We start from the raw sequence: 25,267 nt of genomic DNA, 5'->3' as shown, positions 1-25,267 counted from the left end.
ACAAAAACAGTTATCCTCTATTCTTCTCTGTTACCCAGTCATATGCCATGAAAGCAACCACTTTTAGGTTTTAAATACTTTAATATTAGCTGCCATTTTGTAATGAATTTGAATTCACTACTATTAATTCATTTATAAATTTTAGACTTTTTTATTAATACTTATTTTTTAATTGTAGTTGGACACAATACCTTTCATTTATTTATTTATTTATGTGGTGCTGAGAATCAAACCCAGGGTCTCGCACTTGCGAGGCGGGTGCTTTACCACTGAGCCACAACTCCAGCCCCGAATTTTAGATTTTTTCTATGTGAATTATTATGGAAGGTAAGCACATAGTACTCTTGTATAATTTTTTTATAATTTTGGGTTGAATTCATAATAATATATATGTTACCAGGACAATGTCAACATCAAGTTTTTAAATTATATTTCCTTTTTTATTATGATTTTTGTCTTTCCCAGAGTTAATAATTGTATTACTTTTTAAATTTGCTTTGTTTCCCATATGGTTAACTTTTTTTTTTTCAAATACACTAACAGATAAAGTCAGTCTTTCACCATTTTCAGACTGATTGTCTGATTCATTTTAATTTTTCTGAAGAACATTTCATCTCGAGCACTACATCTTCTTTCTCTAATCCTAACTAACTGTTCCTTAGGCTTGATAAATTTCTCTTCTCCTGGGAAATCTTTAGGTCTTTTCCATAATAGATTCACTTTTTCCTGAACTTATGACTTCTTCTTTATTGATTTACTAACTTGTTTTGCTAGAGTATATCTACTCCTGCATAAAGAATAAATTTTTTGAGCCCTTAGATGAGCTTTACTTTTACTTTCATATTTTTTGTAGTTTAGCTAGATACAATACGCTTTTTCCACAAATATTTTTCCTCAGAATTTTGAAGGTATTTCTTCAGTCTTATAGCTTTCAGTGTTCCTATTAAGAAGTTCACTAACAGCCTGGTTCCTGATACTTTATGTATTTGACTTATTTTTTTTTCTCTCTAGAAGTTTCTAGGATGAAATATGCTTTGGTGTGAATCTTTCTTAATTCATCAGGTCCTTTTGGTCTGCAGACTATTAACCTAATTTCTGGAAATTTCCATTTCCCCATTTTCTCTGTCCTCTTTGGAACTCTGATTATTAGAGACTGGACATTCTTAACTTTTCTTCAAATTTTCTTTTCCTTTGGTTCCTATTTGTCACTTTTTTTGTGTGTGTGTTTTTTGTCCTATTTTCTGAGACTTTATCTTCTGCCCTATCTGTTCTTTTGAATTTTTTTTTATTTCTGTGCTCATATGTTGAATTTTTAGTAATTCTTGTTCTGTTTCTTTTTCATAACATCTTGTTCCTCTATGAATATTTTACTAAAAATATTAAATACAGTTTTAAAAATTATTTTATATGTGTGTATAAATATATACTAAAACAGATATTATACATATTATATTATATTATTATGTATTATTATATTATATATTATTATATTTTATATATTATTATATATTATATAATATTATAATATATTATATATAATATCTGTTTTAGTTATATATTATATATAATAGTTTTAGTTATATAATATCTGTTTAAGTTGTGGATGGACACAATACTTTTATTTTTATGTGGTGCTGAGGATCAAATCCAGATCCTTGTGCATGCTAGGCAAGCGCTCTACCACTGAGCTACAACCCCAGCCCTTAAATATAGTTTTTTAAGGATTTCCTTTTACCCAGCATCATCTTTGTTTAATTTATATTTCCATTTCATTTTTTTTCTTGTTTGTATTGCTTGTTTTATATTAGGGGTGTTATCCATATGCCTTATAAAACTTGGTTGTCCATTAGTCTACTAAAAAGTTAAGCAAAAGCTCTTCATAGGCATGGTTTGTTTACTGGTGGACTTCATAGCAGAGTGTTTGATTAGGAAACTTATCATTCCATTAGGAGACCCCCAGATATCATGATTTATACATCTTTTATCTAGGGCTTTCAGCTTCTCCAAAGGAGAATTCATATTTTCTACCAATGTTTTTGGAACCAAGATAGGTTAGAAATCTGATTTCATGCCATCAGTAGGTTGACTTTTGTTTTTCTCTTCCTTTCTTCCATACTTCACTGCTTTCTTTGCTGAGCCTGGTATCACTAGATCTTAGAGACTCTCTGGTTCATTTTTATGAGAGAATAAACTTCCTGTTCCTTATGATGGTGGAATAGGAACAGTTGTTGGCTCCATGAGATGGAACTGGGGCATGTACATGTGGGGTGGTGATGAAGAAAATAACAGCAAAGTTCACAGGACACTACAGCAGAACAGAAAGAACATCTCAGGAAAAATGACACAGGCAGCTGCATCTATTTTTACTCATTAACACAGAATGTAATAAGCCCAGGAAAATATAAAACAGGACATGTGATCTTAAATACCCGTCACAGACTGGGTTCTGTGGGCCAGATATAAGAAAAATGGACTGCCAGAAATAGAATCAAATGAAATTTAATAGAAAAAAATTAATATTCAATGAATAGAAATCAAAGATCTAAAATGTTTTTTCCAAAACCAAATATATAATGATAACTGATGTAATCAATGGCCTGAAATTCTGACTTTAAAACCTTAAATAGATTTGCTTAAATAAGCAAAAATGATATTTTTGTTAAGAATTCACAATTTCTTCTACATTCAGTAGCACAACTCTTTTTTCTTTTTCTTTTTTTATTTATTCTAATTAGTTATACATGACACCAGAATGCATTTTGATTCATTATATACAAATGGAGCACAACTTTTGTTTTTCTGATTGTACACGATGTAGAGTTGTACCATATGTACGGTCATACAAGTACCTAGGGTGATGATGTCCATCTCATTCTACCATCTCCCCTGCCCCCATTCTCACTCTCCACCCCTCCTTCCCCTATGTCCAAAGTTCCTCCATTCTTCCCATGCTCCGCCCCTTCCCCATTATGGATCAGCAGCCATTTATCAGAGAAAACATTTGGCAGTAGCACAACTTTTATAAATTCAATACCAATATAGATTTTCATACTAAGGCAATCTTTTTCACCTAACACACTCTACAGAAATGCTATTCACTTAGTTGACTTAAAAGTAAAGCTCATTGCTGCTCCTCTTTGTAAGATTCTAGTAAGACTTGATAGTTTACCATTCTACATATGCTTATGCTGTGATTTATAAAAACAAATTTTATACAAAGCAAAAAACTAACAAATATATAAGAATGTTCTTCACCTCCACAAGAAAATATGTTTAAATTCATATTCTTGAAATATGTGGCTCTTTTGGTACAGCTTTTGTTTTCCCCCTTTTGATAAAATTAAAAAAAAATAGATGTAAGAAATTTTCACTTCTCTTTTGGATTCTACTGTACCTTCATCCAAATCTGATCCTTTCCTATCCTTAATGTTGTGGAGCTTGGGCATATCCTTCCGTGCCATGCTAAAATCATAGTTGTTGAAGATCAAACAGTATCCCCGAGGTTTGTTTTTCATTTGGTAAACTTTGTCTGATGTCTGGAAAACAAAAACCCAACCCAGGCACTTTACTCTGCAAGTCGAACACTGGCGATATAAACAATCAACTTTCCAGGAAGAGGGTGGGCTCCCCAGGGGGCCCCAAGTCACCCCAACTTGGAGCCATTCCCCTGAAGAACTAGTTCCCTACTGTTCTCACACAGGATCCCTCAGACTTCTGCCCCATCGATAACTGTAAAGTCAGTGTACCTGGGCTGCATGAGCACTTTGCACATACATTCATATATTAATACCATCCTCATGTCTTTGAGGCAGAGAACATTGTGCCCACGATTGGGATTTAGAAACTTTTGAGAGCTCAATCCAGAACTGCTAAAAATGACTGTCTTTGGGCTGCTCCACCCTGACTGTGGACGTATTGGCTATCCACTCATCTCATCTGCACTTCTTGGCTAACAGCTGAGAGCCTGCCCATCAGGTGGATACAGTATAGTCCCAGGATGTTCGAAGCTGATATAACCCAGCTCTCAGGACCACTGTAGCTGGTGGAGAGAGATGTTGGGGTTATGTTGTAGGTTAAGAATCCAGACTGTATGCCTGACAGTACTGGCCTGAGGTGGCCCTGTGTGTTGCTTATTTTTATAGGGCTATTTCATTACTGAGATTCTTAGCATTTGGTTGCATATCTGTGTAACCCATTGAGGTACAGAAAACAACCCCTCCCCAGGTTAGGAAACCAAATTTCTGCTTCTACATAAGACTTCAGGCAATTTACCCAATGTATTAGGATCTTAGCAAGTTTACTAAGATATCAAGTATTTTATTAAGTAGTTAAGTATATTCAGTATTTACTATCGTGTATGCTAAGTATTTACTAATATACTGGGTACATTTACAATACTAGACAATATTAAGATTATAGACTATTTGATGAGAACAATGCTTGCAGAGCATTATTTTACTTTAAAGTGCCACATCACTGTGGTTAATCCTTGATTTTCAGATGGAGAGAGTTCTGGTAATTTTCACAGAGCCCACACTTCTAAATAGTTACTCTCAAGCCTAAATCAGGTGTTCAGGGTCTCCTGTGCTTCCTGCCACAGTGAGGAGTAGTGAATGGGGAAAGGCATTAAAATGCATTTGGTGAATTGTTGAAGTTACATAAGTACAACTTATGTTGTCTAGAGAGGAAATTTTTCTTCTGGGTCAAAAGCACAAAGATATGACTAGATTATGAGTACTTGTTGCTTACTCCAAATCATAAAAGAAAACCATTTTTTAAAGGTCATGCTTAAAGGAAAGACTTTGCTTGTTCCAGGTGTGCTAGGCCCCTACCCCAAAGCATCCCCCATTAGGTTGGCATGGCATCTAGAAGATTAGATAGGAGGCCTCCCACCTTCTAGCTAGTCCAATGCCTCTGTCTTTCATTTTAAAATAAAAATGTAATACACTGGAATTGGAGAGGTCACATTTTTAAAATGAAATGACATTTTTAACTTGTCCTTTCATGGGATTTTTTTTCCCTACAATTCTCAGATTTTTCATTTTCTACCCTTAATTGGTTCATTTGGCAGCTAAAAACAAAACAAACAAACAAAAAAAAATATAAGATCTAGAATCTGCAATGTAAAAGGAAGAAGGATTTGGAGGTGTCCATGTACCTGTGAGTCACTGTCCTGTTCTCCTGGAGAGTCCGACAATGTCAACATCCTCAAGGACTCCACCCCTGCAAACAACAGAGAGACATGACTGGAATGAGGCATGGCAGGAAAGAGACTTTGGTAAAGAAATGTGTATCATCTTGGACAATGGTGACCAAGAAGTGTCATAATTTTTATGTTTCCACATTGCTAGGTTGAGCTCTATGGTATTTGTGAAATATTCATTTATAAAACACTGGCACAGGATGAATTGACTCAAAAGTACTACTTAATGTACTCTTCAAATCTTAAGCCCATGCAGACACGGGAAGTAGGGAAGAACTGGATGCATAGATATTACTCAGAGTAACCTTTATAAAGATGCTTCAAAATGCATTTTTCATGCCCGCGCACTGGCGCGCATGCGCACACACGTAAAGAGCCAGGGTGAAAATGTAACAAATATAAAATATTAACAGTAGTAATATTTAGGATGTGATGAATCTCAGCGGGTCTTTAAAAATTTTTCTCTGAATTTAAAATCATTCTCGGTGAGTACGTATAATTTTTGTAATGAGAAAGTAATTAAAAATTTGAAGGAGATCCTGAAGAATTCCTTCTGCTTGTTTAGTCTAACTTCCCCAGGTAGGAAAGAGACAGAGGATTGGAAAAATATAATTTGGCTGAAACATCCACAAGGGAAGTCAGACAGATGATGGGGTGCTTTAGTGGAGGGCAGAACGGGGAGCCCGGTGACTCAGCGGGGGATGGAGGGGAATTAATCACACTTGGCCAAGAGGTCTCTGACCTGGACAACAAATTAAAAAAAAAAAAAAAAAAAAAAAAGGTTGTTGAAAAAGGAAGTGACTTAATCAACAAAGTCATTTAAATCTAGCTACCAGTGCAAACCACAGGCAACACATGTCAGTGGGAGGTGCTAGGAGAGAGAAGGGGGAAAAAAAGAAGCAAAAAAGTTAAGTCCAGGACTTATGGCAAACATGCCAGTCTGGGGCTGCAAGGTCTGTCAATGTGCAGAGAAGGTGACAACAAGTGACCACCAAACTTTCATCCCAATAACAGGAAGCAGTAGAAAGAGGTATGATGCTATAAGAGGGTAAATTAACTCTGCACATCTGCAAGCATTACCATTTGAAAGTGAATCTGTTCTTCTTTCAGGACTCATTCTTCTCTCTGAATTAAAAAGAGAAAAACACACCCCAAATATGTGGTTAGATCTGCTTCAGACAGGAATTTATGAATTTGAGAAAATGATTAGCTGATTCACAGTGTCAGGTTATTCTTACCTCTGCTTAATTCTTCATAATTCTCAATGATCTTCAGCAGGCTCTTGTTGATTTGTTCACAGATATTTTTCAGGGTTCCCAGGTTTCTCTTTCCTAGGATGAGCTTCTTCTCCATCTCTATGAAAATGTCGAGCAAGCTCTAGGGGACAAGAAATAAAGTGGGAAGATTGGATTGAGTCATACTAGTTTTTATAATATATATTTTATTTTATATATATATATATATATATAATTTTATTTTATATATAATAACTTTTTATTTTATATATATATATAAAATATCACTTTTTCCAAACCAAGGATTCACCCTTACTTCCCAAGCAGACCCCTGAGAGTGCATGCTGGTCTCCTGCAGCTGACAGGCACCTAGGGAGGCCATGTCCTCTGGCCCAAAAACACAGAAGTGAGAGAATAGAAGAGAGGCCATGTCAGATGTCCCCAGATCCCCAGGTTCTATGCTCAGATTGCCTGTGGTTGTCTTTATGTATGAACCAGGCCTATGTGCATTGGCTGAGACACAGCAGCCTGGTCAGTGACACAGTGACAGCTCTGGGACTCCCTTATACCCCGATGTAGTATAATCTACCTCCAAACCTGAATACACACACACACACACACACACACAAATACCACACACACACACACACACACACACACACACAGAAACATGCACAGACGGGGAAACACACACATAAACAGAGACACAGGAAAAAAACAGAGACATACACACAGACACTGCACAGAGACACACACCACACATGGATATACATATCATACATATAAGAGACATGCAATACATATAACAGAGATACATACACCACACACAACATACCCAGAGATACCACCCAGGAATGAAGAAGTGGAGAAAATGTCTCAGACCACCACTTCCTTCCTGCCTCTGCCTGGTCCCACACAGGGTCCTGATGCACAGCCGTACTATTCCCCTGGCTCCCGAGTCTGCTCGCTCCTGAAGATTAATGTGAGCAGCACTCACAGTGCAAAGGCATGAGATCTACAGCACGCCTGCCGACGGCTTTCCTCTCTCTGGTTAGGAACTAGAATTCAGGTTGCTTTTATCAGAAGAGCCCCTCTCTTTAGCCTCAGAAGTCCCCAGTGGCTGACCAACTCTCAGGACTGCATCTCCAGACAATACCAGGTCTTACCATGTCGTCATCCAGCTTACACTTGGAGATATCCTTGCTCAAAAGAAACTTAAAAGACTCCAATTCCAGTTTGTTTACATCTTCTGAAATCTGAAAAAGCATGACCCTGCGGTGGGAAATGGAGACACTTAAGAAATGTTTCCTTAGATCCTTTCAAATTTGCTATGTGGAGTCACAAGGGACTTGACTCAATGGCCTCCCTCCAAAAAAATCTGAGACATGATTTAGGAACTGAGTCCTGAGAGAAAGGCAGGTAGACACACAAGTCTACTGACTTGTGCCTGCCCTGAACAATTAAAAGTTCCATCAACTTTGTCCTTTGGTTTATTCCAATTAAATGCATCTTGTTTTTCCTTTGTCTTTCACTCTAAGAACAAGATCTCGTTGCAATACAAAAAAGCATTGACTTTTGAAAATGGTACTTTCTACTCTGCATGTTGGATTACCACTTCCTTCATCAAACTGGGCAACATCCTCTCAGTCTTTCCTTCAGGAGAAGAGCCAGCCAGGTACAGTGGCACACGCCTGTAATCCCAACAGCTCAGGAGGCAAGAGGTTTGCGAGTTCAGAGGCAACCTCAGAAGTGAGGCCCTAAGCAACTCAAAACTCTGTCTTAAATAAAATATTTTAAAAGGGCATTGGATGTGGCTTGGTGGTCAAGTAACCCTGGGTTCAATCCCTGGTACCAAAAAAAAAAAAAAAGAGGAGAGCCAAACATTTAGTTCTGGCAAACACATCATCTGCTCTGCTCCTCACTGTCCCCACGCCCTCCTCCCTTTCCAGCCTGCCCCCTCCCCATCATCCACTAATGGCCATTGCCTGCCTGTCCTCAGGGCTGCATGTGCTCCACTATGCCTCACTGCGTTCACTTCAGAAGGATCACTTGTTATCGTCCCTTTACGAAAGTGTTCAAGTCCCCTTATAGCCTGGTCCATGCCCTTATTATTTTCATAATCCCTGAGGGTGGTAAAGGCAGCATTTGAGCACAAGAGACCCACACGACCTGTGTTAGAACTTTGGCCCCACCATCTGGGAGCTGTGTGACTTTCAACATGTTAGACATTTTTTCCTCATCTGTAGACTGGAGATAATTATATATTCACACCATAGGCAAATACCAAAGATTATGTGAATAAATTTACATGACGTACAGTCACCTCACTTAATGATGGGAAGTTACTCAGTGTTATCAGCTGATACATACACCTTCTCAAGAAATCTGATCCATAAATCTTCTCAAGAAATAAATAAGGGGCTGGGGATGTGGCTCAAGCGGTAGCGCGCTCGCCTGGCATGCGTGCGGCCCGGGTTTGATCCTCAGCACCACATACCAACAAAGATGTTGTGTCCGCCAAGAACTAAAAAATAAATATTAAAAAAATTCTCTCTCTCTCTCTCTCTCTCTCTCTCTCTCTCTCTCTCTCTCTCTCTCCTCTCTCACTCTCTCTTAAAAAAAAAAAAAGAAAAAGAAATAAATAACCCTTTATTTGGACAAAGGGTCTTTGCAGACAAAAAAAAATCTCATTGAACTGAGATCATAGTGAATTAGAATGGGCCCTAATCCAATGGCCAGTGTCCTTACAAGAAAAGGAAAAATCAGACAGATAGACATGGAGATGAGGACATAGGCAGAGACTGGAAGGATGCATCTGCAAGACAAGGAACACCAAGGATTGCCTGCAACAGCAGAAGCTAGGGGTGAGGCAGGGCAGATTCTCCATCAGGGCCTCCGGAAGGAACCAACTCTTCTGGCACCTTCATTTCTGCACTTGAGCCCCCAGGACTGTAAGAGAATAAATTGCCTCTACTGTTTTTACCCATCTAATTTGTGATACTTTTGTTACAGCAGCCCTCAGAAACTAATACACCCAGATATTTATTTTGCCATTTAAAATCAAAATAGTCAAGCCTCAAGTAGGAAGACATATGACAAGGAACATGCCAGAACCTCAGGTGTCTGAGAATAGAACCAAGGCATTGATAGGCTGGGCTATCAGAGGGTAGTAGCCATCAGCCCTGGCTGTGAAGCCTTTCCATGCAACGTGCCAGTTACTGACAAGCAGAGACAGTGAATGGGCCAGAGTTAATGCATACATAAAAAATTTCTAAAAGGAGAATTAGAAATTAAAGAGTGTCTGAAAACAAGATGTTGACAGACGGGCACGGTGGCTCATACCTGTAATCTCAACCACTTGAGGCCAGGAGGATTGCAAGTTCAATGCCAACCTGGGCAATTTAGCAAGACCCTATCTCAAAATAAACTTTAAAAGGGCTGGGGATGTAGCTCAGTGGTAGAGCACTCCTGGGTTCAATTCCTAATACCACCACCAAAAAAAAGAAAGAAAGAAAAATTAAATGAATATTGAAAGAGCATAATGTGTTTCTATTTTTAAAGTCATGAAGTTGCAACTATATGTGGCTCACCATTGCCCTGTCTCCCAGGTTGAGAGAAGGTGAGTTTCAGGGCCTTTGTCACCGCTGTTCTCTTGAACAGCCAGCAATCGGGTGCTGCTGTGCTAACTGGACCTGAACAGTCTCTGTGGGTCAGGCCTGGCAGCAAACACCTCACTAGGGAACAGTGTCATTTTGAGTCTTTAATTATGGGATAAAATCCTTAAACCCACTGAAAATTTCCAGCAGATGGGAGGGGCTTCCAGGCCAGGAAACCATGATGCCTTGCTCAGTGGCAAAGTAGGCAAGTTAAGTACATGGCGTGAACATCAGCAGAGGAAGGATGCCAAGATGAGAGAAAAAGAATTAGAACATTTCAAAAAACTATTTTAACTTCAGCATACCTGCAGGAAGTTTCACTTTGGAAAGTAAATATTTTATGACTGTGGTAATTTTTTCTCTGAATTTCTTTTTTTTTGGGGGGGGTACCAGGGATTCAACTCAGGATCACTTAACCACTGATCCACATCCCCAGCCCTATTTTGTATTTTATTTAGATACAGGGTCTCACTGAGTTGCTTAGCGCCTCACTGTTGCTGAGGCTAGCTTTGAACTCGTGATCCTCCTGCCTCAGGCTCCCAAGCTACTGGAATTACAGGTGTGCACCACCAGGCCCTAAATTTCTTAATCAGGTTCTGGTGAGACATCTTTTTTCCAGAGCCTCCCAACTCATGGAACATAGACAATCCCCAATCAGTCATGCCCAGAAAGATGTGTCCATTCAACCTGTACCTCCAGGTCCCCGCCCTGTGAAGTTTCTACGTACCTATAGGCAGAAATCTGGGCCTTGCCAGGAATCTGAAGTTCCCACACCATATCCTCCTTGCTGGTATTCAGGATAGTGGTCAGCAGGTCCAGTCGATTAATTCGGAAAAGCAACTCCTTTAAGAAGGACAGATTGTTTTCCTCCAACATTCCCTTTTCCTGAAGTGTCTGGAATAGCTTCAAGGCATCCTTGATGGGCTCCTGCTTCTTTTGTGGAATATATTCCAGACATAAGAACTTGAGGGAGGACAACTCATAGCTGCCCAGTTGTTCCCCAATATCGTAAAGATATTTGTTGAAATCCATCCTTGACAAAAGGTAGGAGAAGTAACCTAGGTCAAAAGATGATATAATGCTCAGGTGAGTAGGAAATGTACCATCCCCCCCCCCAAAAAAAATACCATCCCCTGGTTTCTTCCTTCATCAAATGCTGTTATATCTACTCTTTGCCCATCTGTCTGTAGATACAGGAAAGAAGAAGGAAAAACAAGTTCCTTTTTGCAAGTAGCTTACTAATTAGGGAAGTAGACAAAGAAGGCAATGGTCAGAGAGTTGTGACAAGGTGCAGTGGGAATACAGAGGAAGGAGCACTGGGAGAAGGGCTCTCTATAGGGAAAGGACTTTGGGGAGGATGCAGTAAAGGACAGTTGTCGCAGGAAACATTTTATGCATAAGATAGAGGCAAGAATTTTCAAGTTAGTTCAGGCAGGCACAAAGAGCTCAATAAAGTAACCACTAAGGGTGTGGGTTGGGGAGTGATGTTACAAAGAAATGAAGATGTAGCCAGAAACCATGCCATGAAAGGCCTCATACTGTGGGGCAGGGGGGTTAGGCTTTGTCCTGGAGGAGACAGGGAACGAAGAACATATTATAAAAAAGACAATGATGTCATCTGATTTGGGATTCACAATTATGGTGAAGTGGACAAATTGCAAGAGTAGGAGGCAGGAGACCTACCAGGAGGAGGCATTTAAGTAGTGGCAGGAAGAAGTGATGGCTTTAATCATGGGACAGTGGTAGGAGGAGACATAGTGTCCACAAATGCCCTGAGGACCAGCACCTACAGCTATCAGAAACTCAAGACTGGAAACTGAACCAGGTCAACCCTTACAGCCCTCTCAGTCCAAACAGTCTCTAAGATTAGGGAATGTTTTCATAGGCCTACATGTTTAAGATGGAGAGGATAGTGTTTCAGAAAACCCTAGATAATCTTCAAGCCAGCAGGCCAGAATCTGGGATTTCTCCTCCCTTGAGGCCAAGGCTTGACCATCTTGTCTAGTTTCTTCCCCACGGTTACTGCGCCAACCAGCCTGTGTCCACAGTGAAAGGAGTCCCTGGAGAGTGTACTGGATTCTTCAGAGGAATCTGAAGACTCAGACACAGTTCCCTGTTGCAAGCTATAGTGTCACTGTAAATGCCATGTGGTCCATCATCAGGGAAGATGGGCAGTGGCAGTGCTTAGAGACAGGGGCTCCACTAAGCATCAAAACCTGGTTGTGACACTGGCCATACGGCCTTGGGCAGCTCTCTTCCTCCTCTGTAAAATGGGGATCAGAAGTCCATCCATATCTTAGAGGAGTGGAGAATCTATGAGACAACACTTGTAATGCATTTAGAACAATGGCCAGCAACTAATGAATGCAGAGCAAGGCACTGAGAGCCCCTGGCCCTGAGGCCCTGAGGCCAAGGGCAAGGGACTTCCAGCACTTCTCTCACCCTCCTACTTTTCCCATTTCATCAGTTGAAAAATGTGAAATTCATTTGGAAGTGGTGGTTCTCATACTCCCCCTAGTTGAGGGGTTCTTACTCAAAACCTGCCCCACCTATAAGAGAGGATTCTGGATAGCTACCATTGAGAGCCCAGCACCACCATTTCTTTCTTTCTTTTTTTTAAAACATTGATATGTTATTTAATCAGAAATAAATAATGCGGTCACATTATTTCCCTTATAAATATCTCACAGAATTCTGCAATTTGTATTTGGGGTAAAAATGGGAGTTCATAACCCACTTGAATCAAATGTATGAAAGATGATATGTCGGGCTGGGGATGTGGCTCAAGCGGTAGCGCGCTCGCTGGCATGCAGGCGGCCCAGGTTCGATCCTCAGCACCACATACCAACAAAGATGTTGTGTCCACCGATAACTAAAATAAATAAATAAATTCTTTCTCTCTCTCTCCCTCTCCCCTCTCTTAAAAAAAAAAGAAAAGAAAGATGATATGTCATGAGCTTTGTAATGTTTTGAACAACCAATAAAAATAAATAAATAAATAAATAAATAAATAAATATCTCACAGATCAAAGAAGAAAAGTAATTATAAGAAAAGTAAATAAAAAGTGCTTCGAACTAAGTGATAATAAAAGCTTAAAATAGGGCTGGGGATATAGCTCAAATGGTAGAGTGCTTTCCTTGCATACACAAGGCCCTGAGTTTGATCCCCAGCACCACAAAAAAAAAAAAAAAAAAAAAAAAAAAAAAAAAAAGCTTAAAAGATCAGACTCTCTTATAAGTTATAAGTGTTATAAGATGAACACTTATAACTTAAAGTATTTGTATCAGAAAGAAGCTAGACTAACAATCAAATTATTTTCCAATTAGGTAGTAGGAAGGAAAAAATAAGAGTAGCAGCAGAAATATGTGAAATAGAAAAGAAATAACACAGCTAAAAGTTATAAAAATCTAAGAAGTCTAATCAAGAAAAAATTAATATCAATGAAAAGGGCAGCCTCCACCATTTCTATGACTCCACAGATGCTGGTTTGGGCCCTCCTCAAATAACCTTGGACCTGTTCCCTCCCCTGAAACAAGATGGATGGGTTCCTGAGTCTGTAAGTTCCTTAAATTCTTGAACATTCATGGATGACTGCACCAGCTCTGACCCTGTCACTCAAAGGCAGTGACCAGGTATTTTCTACATCTGATGCTAAAGTAAAAATACTTTTGATTTGCACATTAGAACATGTTTTAATGTTTTGTTTTTTTACTTTATGTTTTTGTACTGAGGATTAAACCCAGGGGCACTTTACCACTAAGCCACATCCCCAGTCCTTTTTATTTATTTTGAGACAGGGTCTCACTAAGTTGCTTAGGGCCTCACTAAGTGGCCAAGGCTAGCCTCAGATTTGTTTTCTTCCTGCCTCAGCCTCCTGAGCTTCTGGGATTACTGTCATAACTGAGCCCAGTTTAATTTTTTTTTAATGAACTTTTTTTTTTAATTCAGAAAGATGGTAGATTAGAGCAAGGGTGCACTTCCCAGCAGTTCCTGAGCTCAAGATTTTAAAAAGTGGCACATTGTGGAGTTTTTGCCTGTCTCTAGGTGATCTGTTCCACCTTGACAGCTGAGACCAACAGCAAGTCCTCCCAACATTCTCACATCCCTAGTGATTATAAAGTGCTAATCAGTTGCCTCTGAATATAATTGAAACAAAAAAACAGGAAAATGTCAGCAAATTCTTCTAGAAAAGTTTTTCAAAACAGAGTTGTAATCTTGGCAGAACTGGACAAAGAGATATGAGAATCACTTATGCAGAACCAGTCTTTAGCAAATCGTCCTGAAGCTAGCACCACACTCTCAGGACCACTCTTAATAAGGACTTCCAGGATCACACAGAGCAGCATCGTGTCACAGCCCAACAGAAGGCAGCTTTGCAGCATACACCTGCACATTCATCTGGTACTTCACAACTCAACACTCTGCATTTGGAAATCTTATTCTTCCCATTTCACCTCACTGTGACCCAGAATGAAGAAAAGATCTGCGGTGAAGATGACCTTGTAACACCAAATGCCAAAGCTACTGTCATTCAATGCTATACACACTGTGACATCCAGAATTTTGATGAACTTTCATATTTTTTGCTTCCTTAAAAGAAAGAAATATATAAGTGAAAACAAAAAGAAGAAGAACTAGGATGGTGAGAGCTTTAGAAACTATATTATCTGAAAAATTCATTATGCTGCCTGGGATGATAACTTTTTTGTAATGATGTTTGATTTTTAGCTCTAAATCAGACTCTGAATTGGATAGTCCCATAAAATCAGCCCTTAACAACAGAATATGTTATGTCTACAGTCAACTTGCAAAAGCCATTTTGTTGAGTGAAAACTTTAAAGAAATGAGGGTGCTTTTTTAAAATGTGAAACAAAAGGATTAAATAACTTACATTTATATTTGTAGTCCACAGGATTGATATATATATAGATATCTCTCTCTCTCTCTCTCTCTCTCTCTATCTATCTATCTATCTTTCAAGTTTAGATTCAATGTATCATATAGAAATCATCTTTGTAAATTCACAGCTATTCTCATAGTATCTTAAAAGAAAATCCAAGATAAAACTAAGTTAGCAACCAGTCTTAAACATCTTTTATAAATATATGCCATTATAAGTGATGTGACAATGCTATTCAAAACAGTTATAAGGAATGTGTTGGTTTTAAAATTTGCACATGCTCTTATTTAGTGTTAACAACATACATGGTATGTCGGCGTGGTTTTATTGTTCACTTTTTTATCTAATTAAAAAATTTTAACCTTTCCTCTGAGACCATCAACCATACTCAAAATGTTGAAACTGTTTGCAATATATATATTATAGAAAAATGGATATGCAGGGAGTCCATATGCTTATAATTATAGGAAAAAAACATGTATAGCTTTATAAAATTTAATCTAAATTATTACTCTATAGTAGTATAGAGTCATAAATGCTGTCTTAGAAATGTATCATTAAGTCTAATTTAAAAAGTTAATTAAAAACCTTTAAAAAATTTTTAATTATGCAAGTTGAAATAAAAGATTTAAAAGGTGAGAAGACTGTTTCTCAGTGAGGTGGGTAACTAAGGGGATTCCCTGAAATTCAACACTAGACTGTAAAAGATATGATAGAGACACAGAAAGTCAGACACTTCAAACATAATATAAGAAAGTATGTTATGGAGGTGACAGTGATGTTAGTGGCAGCAATGGCAGCAGCTACAGCTGCTAAGGAAAGGGGAGCAGAGGCAGAGAGAGAGGAAAGCACTGTGAAAAATCGGCTTGGAGGGAAACTGAAAAAAGAGAGAGAGGTTGGTCTTACTGAGCCCAAAAAGGAAGGGGAAGTTGTTGAGTGAAAAGCAACCCACATCACTCAGACCATGGGTGGATAGCCTGGCAGGAACCATATATAAGTGGCCACATGGCAGTGAGCAGAGGCAGGAGATCAATAATTCATAGCAGAAGTTGCCAGCCTTGCCCAGTACTCATCTATTGTGGGATCCAGGGTATGCCTGGAAAAATGGAACTAAACAGGTGAAGAGAGAGTTGTGCTAGCTTCAGAATACTGAAGACAGAGTTCTTCATAGCTGGCATCCTGTATGAGCTTTTAAGAAGATGCCAGTAACTGGTCATACAGGAGCTTCTGCTCCAGGTCTGATCCTACGTAATTCACATCCATCACAGTAAATGTGAGAACTCTGGAGGTTTGGACTATGCAACCTAAAAGTGGAATTTATGGGAAGCCCCTGAGACCCAGACATCTAGCAGGGATTGGCATTTCCCCAGCAACAGGGGGTATAGATCGAAGTTCAAATACCCACCAACAGAGTTTCAAAGGTCAGCCAAGACTAAATCCCAAGTACTAGAACTTCCAGTTTAGAACTCCGCACCCCCAAGGGAGTACATGGCTAGTCAACACCCCCATCTACTCCATCCAGCACTATGAGATGGGAAGCTGAGAGCTACTACACCCAGCTTTGGCTCCTGGCTACGTCGGCTGGCAGCTTGGTGAGAAACAGCCACACCCAGCCCTTTACACAAGGGTTACAGAGCCCAGAAATAAATACAAAGTATGGAACAACAACTGAAGCAATGAAAATCCATCTTTGCCAACAGTTTTGATCACCTCAGCAGAAACAAGCCCTTTATTTCTCACTAAGAATTTTTATCTTTTTTCCCTATCCCATTATTTTACTGTTTTAGATTTAAATTTAAATTTTTTATTTCATCTTATTTTTTTTATCCATTGCATGTGATTGTGTGGTGTGTGTGTGTGTGTGTGTGTGTGTGTGTGTGTGTGTGTGTTCTCACTGCATGGAGGGTTTAAAATTATATTCACATAATTTTACTTTCATTTTAATTGCTTTCTTCTTAATCTGTTTATTATTTAGCTGGGTTTGACTTTGGTGGGATAAAATTTTATGTGGGTTTGAGTTGTTCTGATCTTACATTCATTCATTTGTTCATGCCTAGGTTTTTGTTCCTCTTACTATCCTTTCTTCACTTTCTTCCCCAACTAATGACCAAATTTTCCTGTCACCTCTTCCTCTCTTTAATTATTTGATTACTTTAAGCTATTTTTTACTCCTTCTTTATTGCCATCATCTGCCACCTATCTCCTGCTTCTCCTCTGTTCACTTTTGAAGTATTTCAAATTTTCTTCTGCCTCCCTACACTATTTTTCTTCACTTAAGAAACTATAACTCCATTATCTGATAGAATTATATAGTTTATGTAATTCCTATCCCATTCATGTAGTTGAGATTTTTAATGCAGCCCAAACCCCTCATGAACATAGGGGTTAAGAGCTGCAGTACTGAGGGGGGATCCAAGATGGCAGACTAGAGGGAGGCTGCACTCCTTGTCGCTGGGACTCAGGATTTTTGAAAGCCAACAGAAGCAATTGTTCAATTTTCCATTGAGACTTTCCTTTTTTTAATCTTTATTTTTAAATTTCTATTTTTTTTTATTTTGAATCCCCCCTGCACACTTCTACCATTGTAATGGTTAATTTGACTTGATTGGATTAAGAGATACTGGTGATAAGAGGCTTATGGGTATGTCAATGAGGGTGTGTCTAGGAATGATTGGAAAGTGAGATAGTCAACTGAAATGGAGACCCTCCCTAAGTATGGTCAGCATAGTCCATTAGGATGATGGCTTGGATGAAATAAAAGTTGGAAGAACAAGAAAGCAGCAGCAGATGCAAGCTCATTCTTCTTAGATGCAATCGTCTGAGGATATCAGAGTCTTGCTTCTTCATTCTTCCAAAGTGGACTCTGCCAGCAAATCTCCAGAAGTCTTCGGCCTCATACTAGGGTAGCACAGTTGATCCCTCTTCTTCTGGGGCTTCAGCCTCTTGGACTGCATAGCTACTAGTTCTTCCAGCTTTCCAGCCTGCAGATGGTCATTGTGAACTATCTCACTACTGGTAGCATAAGCCAACCTGATAAATCCTCTGTTTATAAATATACTTTCTGTTGATTATACAACCATCCTTAAATCCAAATATTTTTCACACATCAATTTATTGAGGAATGGAATGTCTGAACAGTATATTACAGTTTTGTTATGGATTCTTATATTTTTACTTTTTAAAATCTGTTTATATTTTTTTATCTCACTTGTCTCCCTGGATTCTCTTTCTCACTTCTCTCATACTAACTGCCAACCTCTATTAATTCCTCCTCACTCTTACTATAAATTTTTCCTCTCTTCTCTCCTTTCCATAAATATCGAATTGTTCCCTTGTTTTCCATCATTTGAAATGGAAAGCCCTTTTACAAACTTACTATTTATATTGTAGACAGTAATTGAGCACATCATTTCTGTTTACTGCAGCAAAACTCTAGATACCTTAATAGGAGATATTTGATTTAAGGTTGTATATAGTTTACATTGGGAGCTGTACATATTGGTCTCTCTCTTAAAGGTGAGATACTTGAAACCTTCAAGGACACTATAAGACTACAGGATAGAAACTGTACTGCCTCTGATCCATACCACTAGATGGGAAGATACAAACAACATGAAAAAACAAGGGAACAAAGCACCTCAAACAAACCAAAATGTTCCAACAATAGAATCCATAGGCAACACAGTAGAAGAAATGTCAGAGAAGGAGTTTAGAAAATACATAGTCACACTCATCTTTGAAATAAAGAATGGTATTGGAGAGAAAATTCAGGAAGTGAAAGATAACTTCAATAAAGAGGCAGAGATCATAAAAAGGAATCAAGCAGATATCCTTGAAATGAAGGAAACAATAAATCAAATTAAAAATTCAATGGAAAGTATCACCAACAAACTTAGAAGACAGAACCTCAGGCAATGAAGTCAAATATATATACTCTTGAAAATAAAGTCAACCACAGAAAGTAAATGGTAAGAAACCCATGAACATCACTTCCAAGAAATATGGGAAAACATGCAAAGACTCAATTTAAGATTTATCAGAATAGATGAAGGTATGGAGATACAAACAAAGGAATGCACAATCTTTTTAATGCCATAATATTAGAAAATTTCCCAAAACTAAAGAATGAAATGGAAAGTCAACTACAATAGGCTTACAGGACCCCAAATGTACAAAATCACTGCAAACCCACACCAAGTCACATTATAATGAGAACGACTAATGTACAGAATAAGAATAGAATTTTAAAGGCTATGAGAGAAAAAAAAGTGATCTACATATGGGGGAAACCAATTCAGATTTCAGAACCCCAACCCTCAATGCCAGGAGGTCCTGAAATAACATATATCAAGCTCTGAAAGAAAATGAATGCCAACTGAGAATTTTATATCCAGGAAAATTAAGCTTCAGGTTTGAAGATGAAATAAAAACCTCCCATGATAAACAAAATTTAAAAGAATTCACAACTAGAAAGTCTGGACTATAGAACATTCTCGGCAAAATATTCCTTGAGGTGGAAAAAAAAAATGAAAAGCAAAGAGAGGAACTACACTAAAGGAAAGGTCAATCAAAGGAGAAACTCAGTTGAGCTAAAAACCCAAAATAAACCAAAATGACCAGGAATACAAAACATATCTCAATAATAACCCTGAATGTTAATGGCCTAAACTCACAAATCAAAACACATAAACTGGCAGATTGGATATTTAAAAAGATCCAACAATATGCTGTCTTCAAGAGACTCACCTCCTAGGAAAAGACATTCAGACTGAAGGTGAAAGGTTGGGAAAAAACATATTCACACAGATGGCATAAACAAGCAGGGGTTTCCATCCTCATATCAGATAAAGTGGACTCAAACCAAAGTTAACCAGAAGAGATAAAGAAGGACATTTCACTGCTTAAAGGAATCATACATCAACTAGACATAACAATCATAAATATTTATGCCCCAAACAAAGGAGCAACTACATACATCAAACAAACCCTTCTCAATTTCAAGAATCAAATAAACCACAACACAATAATACTGGGCAATTTTAACACACCTCTTTCACCACTGGATAGATCTTCCAAACAAAAACTAAACAAAGAAACTATAGAACTAAATAATACAATAAATGATATAGACTTAATGGACATAAATAGAGTATTTCATTCATTAGTGAGCAGATACACTTTCTTCTCAGCAGGGCATAGATCCTTCTCTAAAATAGACCATAGGTTATGCCACAAAGCAGTCCTCAGCAAATACAAAAAAATAGAAATACTACCTTGCAATCTATCAGATCATAATGGAATGAAACTAGAAATAAAAAAATAGAAGCTACTCCAACACCTGGAGACTAAATAGCATGCTATTAAATAATGAATGGATAGCAGAAGAAATCAGGGATGAAATAAAAAAAAATACGTACAGGTAAATGAGAACACCAATACAATATATAAAAATCTCTGGGACATCATGAAGGCAGTGCTAAGAGGAAAGTTCATTGCATTCAGCTTATATATTAAAAGAATAAAAAGTCAACAAATAAATGGCCTAACATTATACTTGAAAGTCCTAGAAAAACATCAAATCAACAATAAAAGTAGTAGAAGACAGAACATAATTAAAAGCAGAGCTCAAATCAATAAAATTAAAACAAAAGAAACAATTGAAAAAATTGACAAAATGAAAAATTGGTTCTTTGAAAAAATAAATAAAATTGATAAACCCTTAGCCACACTAATAAAGAGAAAGAAAAACTCAAATTACTAAAATTAATGATGAAAAAGGAAATATCACACCAAACACTATTGAAATTCAGAAGATAAATAGAGAATATTGTGAAAATTTATACTCAAATAAAATAGAAAATCTTAAAGACATCAACAAGTTTCTAGAGACATATTATCTACCCAAACTGAATCATGAGGACATACACAATTTAAACAGATCAATTTCAAGCAATGGAATAGAAGACACCATCAAAAGCCTACCAACCAAGAAAAGCCCAGGACCAGATGGATTCTCAAGAAAGCCCAGGACCAGGCTGAATTCTACAAGACCTTTAAAGAAGAATTAACACCAATACTCCTCAAATTATTACATGAAATAGAAAAGGAGGGAACTCTTCCAAACTCATTCTATGAGGCTAGTTTCACCCGGATACCAAAACCAGACAAAGACACATTAAGGAAAGAAAACTTCAGACCAATATCCCTAATGAACATAGACACAAAAATTCTCAATAAAATTCTGGAAAATTGCATTAAAAAAACACATTAAAAAGATAGTGCACCACAATCAAGTGGGGTTCATCCCAGGGATGTAAGGTTGTCAGTAAAACAGAGATCCTGCACCTAACAGAAGGAAAAATAGACCCAAATCTTCACCATGTCAGCCTAGGATCTGACTTTCTTAACAAGACTGCTAAAGCACAAGAAGTAAAACAAGAATGAATAAATGGAATAGATTCAAATTAAAAAGCTTTTTCTCAGCAATGAAAACAATAAAATGAGAAGAGAGCCTACAGATTGGGAGAAAATCTTCACCACATACCCCTCCAATAAAGCATTAATCTCTAGGATATATAAAGAACTCAAAAAGCTTAACACCAAAATAAATAAATAAATAAAACCAAAAAACAAATAACCCAATCAATAAATGGGCTAAGGAACTGAACAGATACTTCACAGAAGAAGAAATACAATCCATCAACAAACATATGAAAAATCTTTCATCATCTCTAGCAATTAGAGAAAATTAAAACTACTCTTAGGTTTCATCTCACTTATGTCATATTGGCAATTAACAAGAACAGCAGCAACAATAAATGTTAGCAAAGATGTGGGGGAAAAGGTGAACTCATATACTATTGGTGGGTTGCAAATTGGTGCAACCACTATGGAAAGAAGAGTGGAGAGTCCTCAGAAAACTTAGATTGAATTTTTAAAAAAAAAGAAAAAGAAAAAAAAAAGAGATTCCTCAGAACCACCATTTGACCCAGTTATCCACCCAAAGGACTTAAAATCAGCATACTACAGTGACACAGCCATATCAATGTTTATAGCAGCTCAATTTACAATGGTTAAACTATGGAACCAACATAGGTGCCCTTCAACAGATAAATGGATAAAGAAAATGTGATCTATATGCATAATGGAATATTACACAGTCTTAAAGAAAAATGAAATTATGGCATTTGCAGGTAAATGGATGGACCTAGAGAACACCATGGTAAGTGAAATAAGCCAATCTCCCAAACCCAAAGGCCAAATGTTTTTCCTGATAAACAATGCTGAACCATAGTGGAGGTGAGGGGTAGGAAACAATGAAGGAAATTTGGATTGTGCAGGGGAGAGTGAGGGGAGGGGTGGGGCAGTGGGGATAGGAAGGATGGTAGACTAAGACAGACATTATTACCCTATATACATGTATTATTACACTACTGATGTGACTCTGCATCATGTACAGCCAGAGGAATGAGAAGTTATGCTCCATTTGTGTACAATGTGTCAAAATGCATTCTACTGTAATGTATAACTAATTAGAACAAATAAAAATAAAAAATAAAGAGATTATTAATGTAGTGGACAGTGTAATAGACACCTGCTGTTTAATGTATGATGTAATTTATGCTTGCCTATTATTCATGATGGCATTAAATGCTGACCCTACAATTCCTATACAGGTGGTAATTAGTATTATAGAAGTGAAAGTAGACACAAGACATTTATTTTGAGCTACTCCCCCTTTCTCTAAGAGGGGCTGGAAAGTCATTGGCAAACTTCAAGTTCACAGAGCAGAGATCCTGCTGCTGAGCAATTCTTACAACTCAGTAAAGTAACAGAGAACTTCACTCCACAAATGAACTAGCCTCACTTAAGCCTCAACAATACTTCAACATATAGAATAGGCGAGAGAAAACCCCAAACCAACAACCAGGCCCCAAGTAAGAACAACTAGAGGGAGAACTCAGGTCTCACTGCTGGAAATCTACTCAAACATCAAAAATAGAAATTCCAGAACAAAAAAGGTAACTAAACACAACAGGGCACACATATAAAAAAGGAAGAGAAATCCATCTCAACTGATGTGCAAGTCCAAGATCCTTGAAAACATGAGGAGCTGGAGATCTGGAGGAGAGGCCCACTAGCCACTTGCAGCCTGGAGATCCGGAGGAGAGGCCCACCACATGTGGTCCAGAAGTCAGGAAGAGAGGCCTGTCTCAGGCCCAGAGATATGCAGTAAACCTTCCCGTGCTGGGGTTCCTTATTCACCAAAGTGTGGCTTCACAGCCCAACATCAGGGTACATATAGGCTTGAGGCTGCCACCACCACAAAACTGGGGTATCACTGCTTGTATCAAGGGACAATAATAAGGAATAAGATATCATCAAGGTCCCTGTGGGCCTCGCTACACCAAAGGTATCTCTACTAGGGGTGCTAATGGTTATCCTGTTGCTGAGGTAACAGGGAGCTTGCATGGTATTGCCTCTTTCTTGTATCTCCTACTAACAGCCAACTTCTTATGATTACCCTCTCACTTATCATGCAATCTAATACCTCCATATTCTAACATCCTACCTCATAAACATTTCAGGCCCCCCCTCTACCATTAGAAACTGTAAACCATTATGCAAACCCATTGACTATAAGGTAGAAGATAACCAAACTCATCATTTCTGATTATAGTGACAAAATAATAAATGTAAAAATAGAAGCTAACTGATACAGGGATGCACATTGGGTACATTGAGTGCTGTAATATTGATCTCTCCCTTAAAAGTGAGGTATCCGTAACCTTTATAGACACCATAAGACAATAGGGCAGAAGCTGTCATACCTCAGCTCTGCAAGAGAGGAAGACTCATAGACATTATGAAAAAACAAAGGAGGAAAGTGCCCCAAACAAACCAAAATACTACAACAATAGGATCCATATATAGCAAAGCAGGTGAAATATAAGAGAAGGAGTTCAAAATATACATAACTAAAATGATTTGGGAATTAATTTAAGTGAGCAGATACAGACAAAAATTGACCACTCCAACAGAGATAAGGGAGAAAATACAAGTTGCAAGATTACTTCAAGAAAGAGATACAGATACTAAAAACAAAACAAACAAACAAACAAAAAAATAGAAATCCTCAAAATGAAAGAAACAATAAGCCAATTAAAAAACTCAATATCAACAACAGACTAAATCACTTGGAAGTCATGACCTCAGACAATGAAAATAAAATATATAAGCTTGAAAATAAAGTAGACCTCACAGTGAAGATAGTAAGAAACCATGAACAGAATATCCAAGAATTATGAGATACCATCAGACCAAGTTTAAGATTTATTGGGATAGAGGAAGGTTCAGAGATTCAAACCAAAGGAAAGCATAATCTCTTCAATGAAATAATAGCAAAAAAATTTCCAAGCATAAAGAATGAACCAGAAAATCAAATACAAGAGGCCTATAGAATGCCAAATGTACAAAATTACAACAGATCTACATCAAGACACATTATAATGAAAATTCACGACATACAGAATAAGGATATAATTTTAAAGGCCACAAGAGAAAAAAAAATCAGATTTCCTATAAGGGAAGACCAATTCGGATCTCAGCAGATTTTTCAACCCAGACTGTCAAAGCTAGGAGATCCTGGAACAACATATACCAAGCTCTAAAAGATAATGGATGCCAACCAAGAATCTTATATCCAGAAAAATTAAGCTTCAAATTTGATGATGAAATAAAAACCTTCCATGATAAACAAATTCAAGAAAGCCTGCACTTCAGAACATTCTTGGAAAAATATCCCACAAGGAGGAAATAAAAAACAACAATGAAATTCTGCAAAGGGAAGAACTACAATAAAGGAAAAGCCAACCAAAGAAGAAACCAAGTCAAGCTAAATAGAAATAAACAAAAATGACCTGTAATAAAATTCATGTCTCTTTCAACTCTTTTTTTTAAAGAGAGACAGAGAGTCTGAGAGAGAGAGAGAGAGAGAGAGAGAGAGAGAGAGAGAGAGAGAGAATTTTAATATTTATTTTTTAGTTTTTCGGCGGACACAACATCTTTGTTTGTATGTGGTGCTGAGGATTGAACCCGGGCCGCACGCATGCCAGGGGAGCGCACTACCGCTTGAGCCACATCCCCAGCCCCTCAACTCTTTTTGATAAATTTTTACACATGAAAAATTTAACTACAATATCATCTGATTTTTCAGGTTTTTGTTTATTTCATATTTTTTTTTGTTTTACATTTCTCTTCACAAAGTTATAC

General features: G+C 37.7%; 1 protein-coding gene and 1 pseudogene across 1 annotated transcript in view; one reads left to right on the top strand and one right to left on the bottom strand.

The window, feature by feature from the left end:
• Positions 1–25,267, bottom strand: part of Casp8 (caspase 8) — a 43,602-nt gene that overhangs the window by 2,421 nt on the left and 15,914 nt on the right. Inside the window, exons 3-8 of the mRNA XM_026405355.2 lie at positions 10,822–11,152; positions 7,605–7,710; positions 6,442–6,580; positions 6,284–6,328; positions 5,159–5,223; positions 3,395–3,536 (exon numbers count right to left, since the gene is read on the bottom strand). Coding sequence (XP_026261140.2) covers positions 3,395–3,536; positions 5,159–5,223; positions 6,284–6,328; positions 6,442–6,580; positions 7,605–7,710; positions 10,822–11,152 — 828 coding nt within the window. The remainder of the gene's footprint in view (positions 1–3,394; positions 3,537–5,158; positions 5,224–6,283; positions 6,329–6,441; positions 6,581–7,604; positions 7,711–10,821; positions 11,153–25,267) is intronic.
• Positions 14,263–14,569, top strand: LOC113194314 (SOSS complex subunit C pseudogene; annotated as a pseudogene).

This window comes from Urocitellus parryii, chromosome 1 (genome assembly GCF_045843805.1).
Source record: "Urocitellus parryii isolate mUroPar1 chromosome 1, mUroPar1.hap1, whole genome shotgun sequence".
Taxonomy (NCBI): Eukaryota; Metazoa; Chordata; class Mammalia; order Rodentia; family Sciuridae; genus Urocitellus; species Urocitellus parryii.
This window is presented reverse-complemented; position numbering and strand designations above follow the sequence as displayed.